Below are 12,018 nucleotides of genomic sequence, written 5' to 3'. Positions count from 1 at the left end.
TGGGTTATGCAGTAGCTCTACCTGCATATGTCATTAGTGTTTCTGCTCTCTGTAAAATATCTGAGGCACAAAATGGTTTTAGCATGCACAGCAGCCTTCATAGATAGAATTACTGCGAAAATAATTCTCCACAACATCCTCCAAGATATTTTGCTGAAGAATCAACAGTAATGGTGGGAGTAAATCCATACTGCATGGTATAGAGAGGAAAGTTGTCGTCAATTAGGAATCCCACACAAAGCACCACTAAATTCCAGTTTCAGAAGTTTAATTTATTTTTTATACATCATCTGGAACATCATACATAAATTTAACTTCTTTATACTATTATAAATAACCTATTCAATCGTGTAGAGTTATTAGGCTTAGTGGGTTGCATGTTGAGTCACAAAGTTATGGACTCAGGTCCCATTCCAAATATTACAGCACTAAATGTAGGCAAACACCCACAAGTGCACTACTGAGTAATTGCTGTATTACTCAAATGCCATCATTAAGATGTCTGGTTTCCAAGGTGCATGTGAAAAATCCATTGGCACTACTCTGAAGTGGAGCAGAAGCAATCTCACAAGTTACCTAGAGAATATTTACTCTTCATTCAACATTCCAAAAACAGATTATTTATTTGGTCATTACTTGGATGCTTGTGGAATTTGGTGTGCATAAATTGACTAGTATGTTTCCTCCATTACCACAGTAAGTACATTTCAAGAAGTACATCATTAGGTGTTAAAGTACTTAAGGAAGATCTTGAAGTTATGAAACGCTTTACGTAAATGTAAGGTTTTTTTTGAAAAAGGAATGATAGTATTTTATTTGTTAACTACAAACAAACTTTGTTTCTTGTCCAGTCGTTTTTTTTTTGAAGCCCTTAACCTTAACTAAGATTTGAGTATAGACTCTGCATACCTGACAATGGTCGAAAACAGCAGTAAACTCAGGGAGCATTACAGGAGAAACCCATCACATCCTTATGAATGTCTGGACTTGTGGGGGTATCCAATAAGTCATTGGATGGTCATCAAAGAGAGTAACCTCAAACAATTCCTCCACTTTCTCATCAACAGTCCAGCTGACATCAGTTCAATATGCCATGATATCAGTACTAGCACTGCACACTTATTTGCCATTACTGCCTGTGCAATCACAAAGCAACTTTTAAACCAACTTGCATTTATATATGACTTTAAAAGAGAAACCCAATCCATAGCACTTCACATTATCAAGAAAGATTTGTCACAAAGAAATATTAGGACAAGTGACAAATGGCCAGTTTAATGTGGCAGATTTAAAGAACATTTTAAAGAGTCAAGTAGAGGGGGTTAGGGAAGGAATCAGAGAGCTTAGGGCCCAGGCAGACCATGAAACCATGTCTGTGAACAGCACAGTAATTAAAATAGGAAAGATGCTTATATTTGAGGGCTGCAGGAAATCACTGAGACATGGATTTCTGGAGTGGCAAGATCATTACAGAATTTAAAAACAAGGTTAAATGTGATACCAGGCAGTCTGTTTCTTTTTGATTAATTTAGAAAATAAGGAATCATTTGCAATATTATAGAGTCATTGAGACATGGTAAGACACAACTCAGCTAGAGTCAGTGCCAGCTTTGTATAATGCAACCCAGGTAGTAGACAGTTAAATAGTTCGTCACAGCTTCCAATGGTAAATATTTAAGACCACATTCTACAGACTAAGATAACACGAGCCTGAGCTTTGTCAGCACTTAATTTCGGAGATATTGCTTTTAGGGTATTATATAAAATGCCAATCACTGTTTGCTTGAGCAAATGGTCATCTAAATTATAGAGCAGTGCTCAGTGAAGCTTGACTAAATTACATCAGTTTAAGTAGCTACTAACTAGCCTGGTAATTTACAAACATTGCCAATGCTTCCATCATATGAAATTCCTGGAAGTTTTAAATAGAATTTTTGGAACTGTATTCTCCAATTTCATCAGTATAGAATATGCCCTCTGATTTGCAGTGAATGAAAAAGCCAAATTCGTTTTCAATATGGAAGCTGCAGTACTTTGGGGATCATCTTTCATGATTTTATTCATTTCTTTTGAAAGTCATAAATCATTATCCTTCGTGAAGAGGTATCCCTTTTATTCAATTAAAATCAGCTCATGAAGAGTAATGCAACTGGGAAATAAATATTGTTCCGTTACAACCAATTACATTTAAGACAAGGGTGGATGGTATAGCAAAGAGAAGTACAATCAAATCTCAACATGCAGTACAATTATACTACGCACTCCCAATTTGCTCTTTAGAGATACATGAAGCAGTGTATTGAGAACTGCCTTTAAATGTTGACACAGAATACCTGCTTAAATTCCTATATTTATTAAAAATGCATGCCTGCACATATTACCTGTCAACTTTCCATTGTGAATTCTAATCCCCACATTTATACCTGAAATTGCTTACGTAAATGTTCCACACCGTTAACATACTCTCTTGCCAGGAGAGGCGCTGCAAGTTTACAAGAGCATGTCATTATAGTGCGCTATGTTTATCAAGATGGTGCCATAATACTCATGTGCATGAAATCTTTTAAAGGGAATATAAAAATGAGACTGGATACCAGACCTTAAAGCAGTGTCTAAATTAAGTTTGCAAACAACAGGTCATGTCAAATGAGGTATATTCATCATTGAGAGGTAGCTGCAATTTTCATGTGGTTTGGAAGCTTTTGTTTTGCTCATGTCTTTGTCGACAAAGCAAATTCCATGTACATAATTCATCAGAACAGAGACAGAAAAGTGCACTCTACACTCTCCAATTTTCATAGGTTCAGCCATTTTAAGATCATAAAATCACCCAGAAGGGGATACATTCTCAACAATGTATCTAACCAAAATCTGTAGCCAAGATATTTGGCCTGTATGTCTGTCAGCATTTGATGACAACAAACAACTCAAAAATGTACATTTGGAAGGCTTTGAGGGCCACAAGAACCAGCAAAATTCCATCGCAATCTTCAAACTCATCCAAGGTTTAGATGAACCTCATTCAACCATCATTAAGCCTGGTATCCAACCTTGTCACCACATTATAGGAAGGATGTGGAAAAGGGTTCAGAGGAGATTTACTAGGATGCTGCCTGGTATGGAGGGAAAGTCATATAAGGAAAGTCTGCGGGACTTGAGGCTGTTTTCATTAGAGAGGAGGTGGTTGAGAGATGACTTAATTGAGACATTTAAGATAATCAGAGGGTTAGATAGGGTGGACAGTGAGAGCCTTTTTCATCTGATGGTGATGGCTAGCATGAGGGGACATAGCTTTAAATTGAGGGGTGATAGATATATGACAGATGTCAGAGGTAGTTTCTTTACTCAGAGTAGTAAGGGCGTGGAACATACTGCCTGCAACAGTCATAGACTCGCCAACTTTAAGGGCATTTAAATGGTCATTGGATAGACATATGGATGAAAATGGAATAGTGTAGGTTAGATAGGCTTCAGATTGGTTCCATAGGTCGGCGCAACATCAAGGGCCGAAAGGCCTGTACTGTCCTATAATGTTCTATGTTCTGAAGCTACAACACAGGACAATATCAGCCTTCTTTCACTGTTATCTGATCAAAATCCTCAAACTTCCATCTTAATAGTGCAGTGCATGTAACTGTATCAGATGAACTGCAACAATTCACCGAGGCTCACCACCACCTTCACAAGAACTGTTAGCAATAAGCCACAAATGCTGGCCTTGCCATCGACACCCAATAAAAATAATACAATGGCATACAATTCTCTTCGACTGGCACATGTCTGCATGGATGAGTATTAAGTATCTTTTGTCATATACTCACATTATAGTCCACTCTACAAATTAGAGTAATTCTGTGATTTTTCAACTAACTGGCTGCCATGCTTTGTTTTTTTTCCTCAAAGTAGGAGAAAAGTTTGCAATATCAATACTATCAGCTGGTGAATATTTAGCTTCCTTTGATGCAGCTTTATTTTCTTTGTTCATCTCCCGTGACTGAAATTTATGCGCGAAGTAAAAATGTGAGTTATCTGTGAGAGAAACTTTTACACGGAGTGGTTGGGGCAATTGCTTACTCGATTATCTTTTAAGCAAGTGGCACAATGGAAAGATCTATGGAATTTTTCACTGTATGCTGATAACTTCAATGGGTATAAGAAAACATCCTTCCAATAGGTAATGTAGTTTAGGCTAATGCTGCAAATCAGATTGATTATAATGCGTTCTGAATTAGGTTTGAATGCCAGGTCCTAAAGTAAAAAATGGCCACACTTTGGCATCAATTCAATTACCAACTCAAGTGATGGTTGAGGATAGCAAAATACAAACTGGCTCAAAACGTAGAAGACAGACGGTGGTGGTAGAGGGTTGTTTTTCAGACTGGAGGCCTGTGACCAGTGGTATGCCACAAAGATTGGTGTTAGGTCTGGTGCTTTTAGTCATGTATATAAGATGATTTGGATGTGAACACAGGAGGTATGGTTAAGATTGCAAATGACACCAAAGTTGGAGGTGCAGCGGACAGTGAAGAAGATACCCTGAGAGTACAACTGGATCTTGATCAGACAGGCCAATGGGTCAAGGAGTGGCAGACGGAGTTTAATTTAGATAAATATGAGATACTGAATTTTGGGAAGGCAAGTCACTTTATATACTTAATGTGTTGTTGAACAAAGAGATCATGGAGTGGAGGTTCTTTGTTCCTTGAAAGCGGAGTCGCAGGTAGACAGAAGAGTGGTGATGATATTTGGTACGCTTGCCTTTATTGGTCAGTGCATTGAGGAAAGGAGTTGGGAGGTCATGTTGTAGCTGTACAGGACATTGGTTAGGCCACTTTTAGAATACTGCATGCAACTCTGGTCTCCCTTCTATAGGAAGGATGTTGTGAAACTTGAAAGGGTTCAGAAAGGATTTACAAGGACATTGCAAGGGTTGGAGGGTTTGAGCTACAGGGAGAGGCTGAATAGGCTGGGGCTGTTTTCCCTGGAGCGTCGGAGGCTAAAGGGTGACCGTATAGAGATTTATAAAATCATGAGGGCATAGATAGGGTAAATAGACAAGACCTTTTCACCAGGGTGGGGGAGTCCAAATCTAGAGGGCATAGTTTTAAGGTGAGAGAGGAAAAATTTAAAAGAGACCCAAGGAGCAACGTTTTCATACAGTGGGTGGTGCGTGTTTGGAATGAGCTATCAGAGAAGTTGGTGGAGGCTGGTACAATTGCATAATTTAAAAAGCATCTAGATGGGTATATGAACAGGGAGAGTTTAGAGGGATATTGGCGAAATGCTGGCAAATGGGACTAGATTAATTTAGGATATCTGGTCAGTATGGACGGGTTGAACCGAAGGGTCTGTTTCCGTGCTGTTAATCTTTAACACTCTATTTTGCGTTTCCATACATAGATGACAAAGTCAAATTAGGACACACAAAAAAAAGAACAATTTTTTTTGATTACTATTAAGAATGCAAGCACTTACAAAGCCTAAGTTTTCCAAATAACAGACAGACTATAACCCCTGAGACCTGTAAATCCAGCCTAAACCTGGACAGAGATAGAGACAGAGATAGATAGGCTCTTAATTGGTAAGGGGACCAAAGGTCACAGGTAGAAGGCAAAAGGAAAGGGTTGAGAAATCGATCTGCCATGATTAAACTGCAAAGCAGACTCGATGACGCAAAAAGCATAATTCTGCTCCAAATGTTTTTGGTCTAAATCAAAAGCTCAAGTAAAAGTTTCTAATTTGTTCTTGCTTGGTACACAGTTGATTAGGCTTGCTTGGCAGCATCCGAGGATCAGGAGAGTCGATGTTTCGGACATACGCCTTTCATCAGGAATGTGCTTTTCCAGCGCCACACTTTTTGACTCTGATCTCCAGCATCTGCAGTCCTCACTTTCTCCTCATTAGACTTGTTTGTTTCATTTGGAAAGGTGTGTTCTTAGCCTTATCAGCTCATTGCATATATATCACAACATACCTTCACATCCAGCAAAGTAACTAAGTAAACATACTGTTCATTTGGTTTGAGGGTGTCATTGCAACAATTTAGCATTTCTTAAAGCAAATATGCGCATCCAAATGCAATTAGAATGTGGAAACCAAAGCATGGAAAACAGTTACAGCTCTTTGTTATGAGAATAAACTTCAAGCAAATAAGCAATTTCCTATTTGAATAAATCCTAAATTCAATTTCAATCATAGAATTTGAACAGTTATTATAAAAACATGCCCTCTGCAAAAGTCATGTTTATTAACATACCTTGCTTAGCTTCTATTTCTTCTGCAGTAAGCTGGGGTTTCTTCTCCTCTGGAGGAAGGGAAGAAACTATATCTTTAGTTGACTCCATGTTGGACGCTTCCTGTACATCATGGTCCTCATCACTGTCATCATCAAGTTTCACTCGCTTTTTTTCAAGAGGGAGCATGTCATTTTCTTTTGCTTTTATTGCAAAACATATTGGTGCAAAAGATGCTGTAAGGAATGTATTTAGAATAAGATAAAACATTTTCCATGGTCACAAAACTGCTGAATCTTATCATTTATCTCAACAATAGTGAATTTATAAATTTTGAAATTGAACATATTTCTTAACCAACGTGTGCACTAGCTTCTTTCACAATTGTATGTAAGAATTTGCCTTTCCTTTGCCCAGGACATTCAGTACAACAAGCACCAGAGGTCACAAAGTAAACAGCATTCCATGTTGAATGCAGCCAACACCATTTTTCTGGGGAATAATGAAGATCAAGTACATTTCAAAGACTGAACAAAGTTCAAAATCATTTGACTGCTTCAAGCCCATTTTCCAAAGTCTGCATTAAATGTACTAAATGGTCCTGAGCATATATTTTCCAAGTGGTTAGTTAAAATTGAACTGAACAGAAAACTATCAGGACTGGGTTTAGATGGAGACATACCAGCACTGACAAATGCAGTCACAGAGTCATAGAGTGGTACAGCATGGAAACAGACCCTTTGGTCCTTTCCTTTTTCACATGCTTACACATCTATTGCTTACATATATCTCTTTGGTTAGGCTTTCAAAATTTCTAGCAGCTGCATTTAAAAAAAGTCTCTCAATAAACTATCTTCCTGCAAGATATGATAGAGTACAATAGTTGAATGGGGGTAGGGATGAAAGTGTTAGGTCAGGGAGGAGGGTGGGGAAAGGTAGCAAAGAGTACAATGGGTGAATGGGGGTAGGATGAAGGTGATAGGTTTCCACCACCTCCAAACGGACCCCACCACCAGGGATATATTTCTCTCCCCACCCCTTTCCGCCCTCCGCAAAGACCGTTCCCTCCGTGACCACCTGGTCAGGTCCACGCCCACCCAACAACCCACCCACCCATTCTGGCACCTTCCCCTGCCACCACAGAAAGTGTAAAACCTGTGCCCACACTTCCTCCCTCACCTCCATCCAAGGCCCCAAAGGAGCCTTCCACATCCATCAAAGTTTTACCTGCACATCCATCAATATCATTTATTGTATCCGTTGCTCCCGATGAGGGTCTCCTCTACATTGGGGAGGCTGGACGCCTCTTAGCAGAGCACTTTAGGGAACATCTCTGGGACACCCGCACCAATCAACCACACCGCCCGGTGGCCCAACATTTCAACTCCCCCTCCCACTCAGCCGAGGACATGGAGATCCTGGGCCTCCTTCACCGCCGCTCCCTCACCACCCGACGCCTGGAGGAAGAACGCCTCATCTTCCGCCTCGGAACATATCAACCCCAGGGCATCAATGTGGACTTCAACAGTTTCCTCATTTCCCCTTCACCCACCTCACCCCAGTTCCAAACTTTCAGCTTAGCACTGTCCCCATGACTTGTCCTACCTGCCTATCTTCCTTTTCATCTAGCCACTCCACCCTCCTCTCTGACCTATCACCTTCATCCCCACCCTCATTCACCTATTGTACTCTATGCTACTTTCTCCCATCCTACCCCCCTCTCATTTATCTCTCCACCCTTCAGGCACTCTGCCTGTATTCCTGATGAAGGGCTTTTGCCCGAAACGTCAATTTTCCTGCTCCTCAAATGCTGCCTGACCTGCTCTGCTTTTCCAGCACCACTCTAATCCAAAATCTGGTTTCCAGCATCTGCAGTCATATCTTTTACCTGCAAGATATGATAGCCTATATTTACCTTTTATTAGTTTTCCATCACTAATAGCCTTATCAGTAGAAAGGGTGCAGTCTGTTTGGGTCATCATAACACTAGATATACTTGTATCGGTTACTTCCTGCTGTGCTTCAAACTGTAAGATATCTGTTGTGGTGCTTTCAGAACAGACAAGAGTGCTTGATGCTGCAGTCTCCTATAAGAAAGGATAAGTTAGAAGTAAAAGGCATTAAAGACCAATTTTAAAATCATGAAAATCTGGATATCACACAATTCATATGTTGCAAAGGGTACAACTAGAAGACAGAAACTAATGAATGTTACCTCCAAACTCCCTTGTACATCAATCAATACCTTTCTACCTGCAAAGATACTTTCTATCACTTAACCTCACACATTACAAGATGCCCTTGATAAATTGAGATGGTACAGCCCAGTTCTATATTTGGTCTCCCATCAAGGTTCTAGGATACTCATCATTCTCCCATAGAAAATGAGTAGTGCACACGAACTAACAAGGAAATAAGAACTATGATGAAACAAGCTGGTTAAACATCAACATCAGCATCAGAATAGTTTCATCAATGCTTAGCACCAATACTGCAAAAACAGCAAACACAAAATATTTTAGAATAATCTGAGAAATATAGAACCTCTGTCATGTAGAGGTTAGAAAAACCAAGAGAATGTGCAAATTAATAGATGTGCTCAAAACCATGAAGGGTTTTGTGGGGAAGGAGCAACTATTTAAACTAGTATGGCGTTATTAATAAAGAAAGTAAATAAGAACTAATTATTAAAGAACTAAAGGAAAAAACTAAGTGAGTTACAATCTGAATACAGAACATACTGGGGTGGTAGAAGCAGATTTAGTAGTAACACTCTGAAGGAAAATTTAATGCATAAATTAAAGAGAAACAAATATTTTTGAGCTAAAGAAGAAACTACAGGTAATTAGCTTTCAAAAAAAAGTCTCAATGGCCTGGATAGCCTTCTTTCATGCCTTTTTCCCCCCCCCAAAAGAAAAGCAAGCCCAAATTCAGAAGTGTGAGCATGATATTCTTTCTTTGATCTGACAAATTGCAGCGAAGTACAACAATATCTGGCATGAAAATCGACAATTTTAAAGACAGTTTAGAACAAAAAAAGAACACTGCAGCAGTCATGTCACCACACAATGCTTTGTGAAAGCATATAAATTACTTAATGACTTGCAGACATGAAAAGAAATCATCCCTGTGTCATTGCCCCAGAAGAAAGCCAGAGAAAAAAATAATATTAATCTTTAAAGTACTTGGCAATTTGTAACCATTATAAGCAGAATAATTTTTAAAAGGCATGAAACTTTTAAATGCTAACACTAAGAGACAGCTAGGTACACTCATACAAGCAACACAATAGATTATTTTGCAATTAGGAAGGTAAATGGCAGTTTGCTTTTAATTGCAACGCAACTGGAGTACTTTACGAATAAAGGCACCTTGCTATAAATGTGCAGGGCTTTGCTGTGACACAGCTGGACATTTTTTACTCTGCACATTTTGACCTTCATATCCAAGGAAGGATACACTTGCCTAAGAGGCAGTGCTACAAAGACTCATTAAATTGCTCGATATATTCCTGTGATAAAATCACAGAACTACAGAATTGTACCGTGCAGAATGAGGCCATTTGGTCCATAGTGCCTACACCAGTTCTATTAATTAGTGCTAATTTCCTCCTTTTGTCCCATCTCCCTGCACACTATTTCTATGCATCCAATACCCTCTTGAATGCCTCAACTGAATCTGCCATCACCACCTTTCCAGACAGTGCATTTCAGATCCTAATTATTTGCTGCATGAAAACATCACCCTGACTTCTTTTTGCACATCATTTTGAACCTACACCCTTTTGTTCTTTTGTTGTTCATGAGTGGGAACAGCTTCTCCCTACTTAGTCTGTTCAGCCTGCAAGTGATTTTGAAAACCTCGATCAAATCTCATCTCAGGTCTCTTCTCTCCAAGAACAGACTCAACTTCTTTAATCTATCTCATTGCTGCTGTTTCTCATTCCTGGAACCATTTCTGTAAATTGCTTCTGCACTTTCTCCAATGGTTTCACATCCTTCCTATAATGTTGGGCCCTACAATGTACTGTTATGAAGGTGTATGGGGTACTGTACCTTTAACAGAGTTAACAGCTAGCAGAATTACCTGACACAGCACCAACTGTTTGAGTAATTCCCTTACAATTGCAGCTTTACTTTTGTTCTCGGTTAAACCCAAATCTAATTTCTTTGCTAATTCTAAACGTATGGCCATTTTCTTTCCTTCTAAACTTTCTTGACAAAGTTGAGAATAATCTTCAAATCCCAGAGCCTCCTTAGCAATTTTAAGAGCCATTTTTCTCACGTTTAATTTAATCAACCACAAGTCACCAAAATTAAACAAATCGTCTCACCTACGTTTTATTTAAAGATCAGGACACTAACTTGCAATTACTTAAATCTGCTGGGACTTTTCATACCCCAAATCTACTCAAATCTGTCTAAACCAGTTCAAATCCCGGACGGGCCCCCAAACTATTAAGTCATAGGGTAAACCCTCCTGCTTAATTTAAACCAGCAATACAGAAAAGATTCATCTGTGAAAATCCGAGAGGCCAAGAACTATTTAAAGTAAAAGTAACAATTTTATTTCTTAAAGTATAAGAGAATAATTAACTAACAATCAATTACAACTCATTTCTCTACCCTATCTTTCACTTTCCCTTCTTTAATAATAGTCCAATAACAACCCCTTATTAAGATTTACCAAAATTCTAATTTCAAAACCAGCCAGATGTTGAATCTTCTCTTTATATCTTCCTCTGGCTTCTTTTCTTCTTCTTAGGGATTTCTGTTTCACAGGTCACTGACCGATAAGGATACCTTCAAGAGAGCTATTTTTCGGACAGTATGTACATGCAAGTGGCTTGGCAGTTCTCCCGCAACTGATCAATTTTTCCCAGTCTTATACTCTAAAGTTTTTTCATTGGGTTTTAATATTGTCAATATACTAAATTCAAACTTGATTGGAGGCTGGTATTTTGGGGTATAATTTAAACTGATTGGCCCCGAATTTCAATTTGTTTTGTCGTCTCCCGGCAACCCAGCTAATCTAGCCGTTTGACCAAATGTTACATTGTTCCCTTGTTCAGAACACTTGATGCTGTGTCTGGTAGTTCTGCAAAACTTTTAACTCTCTTAAAGGTACAGTACCCCTTACACCTTCACAACAGTACTATACACAATACTCCACTTGAGGTCTAATGAGTGTCTTGTACAAGTTAAACATCATCTCCCTGCTTTGTACTCTATGCCCACATTAATAAAGCTGAGAACAGTGTGTGCTTTATTAACCAAGCTCTCCACCTGTCCTGCCACCTTCAATGATCTGTGTAATCAAAGGTGCCCCTGCACCTCCTTTTGAACTGTACCACCTATTTTATAGTGTATTGCAACCTTCTTCCGATCAAAGTGTGCTACCTCACACATCTCTGCCAACTACCTGCTCATTCACCAAGCTGTCAAAGTCCTTTGGACTTCCAAACTGTCCTCCTCACAGTTTCCAAGTTTGGTGTTATCTGCTAGGTTTGAAATTACCTCCTGCACACCAAGATTGAGATCATTAATACATATCAAGAAAGGCAAGAGTCCTAACACCAACCCCGGGGAGCTCCACTACAAACCTTCCTCCAGTCTAAAAAAGTGTTCAGAGATTTAAACAGTTAAGAGGAGGTCCCTCTACCCATCGAAGTACACTACTTAACATACACTACTGACACTAATCCCACTTTTCTGCACTCGGCTCTTGAAAGTTATGACACTTCAACTGGTAAGCCAAGTTCTCTTTAAAGGGTATGAGGTTTCCT

At 39.2% G+C, this 12,018-nt stretch overlaps 1 protein-coding gene across 3 annotated transcripts in view; it reads right to left on the bottom strand.

The window, feature by feature from the left end:
• The window catches only part of sfswap (splicing factor SWAP), a 127,922-nt gene that overhangs the window by 53,750 nt on the left and 62,154 nt on the right, over positions 1 to 12,018 (bottom strand). For all 3 annotated transcript variants that reach the window (XM_072587682.1, XM_072587681.1, XM_072587680.1), the window contains exons 11-12: positions 8,149 to 8,320; positions 6,257 to 6,469 (exon numbers count right to left, since the gene is read on the bottom strand). In XM_072587682.1, coding sequence (XP_072443783.1) covers positions 6,257 to 6,469; positions 8,149 to 8,320 — 385 coding nt within the window. The remainder of the gene's footprint in view (positions 1 to 6,256; positions 6,470 to 8,148; positions 8,321 to 12,018) is intronic.

This window comes from Chiloscyllium punctatum, chromosome 17, assembly GCF_047496795.1.
Source record: "Chiloscyllium punctatum isolate Juve2018m chromosome 17, sChiPun1.3, whole genome shotgun sequence".
NCBI lineage: Eukaryota > Metazoa > Chordata > Chondrichthyes > Orectolobiformes > Hemiscylliidae > Chiloscyllium > Chiloscyllium punctatum.
This window is presented reverse-complemented; position numbering and strand designations above follow the sequence as displayed.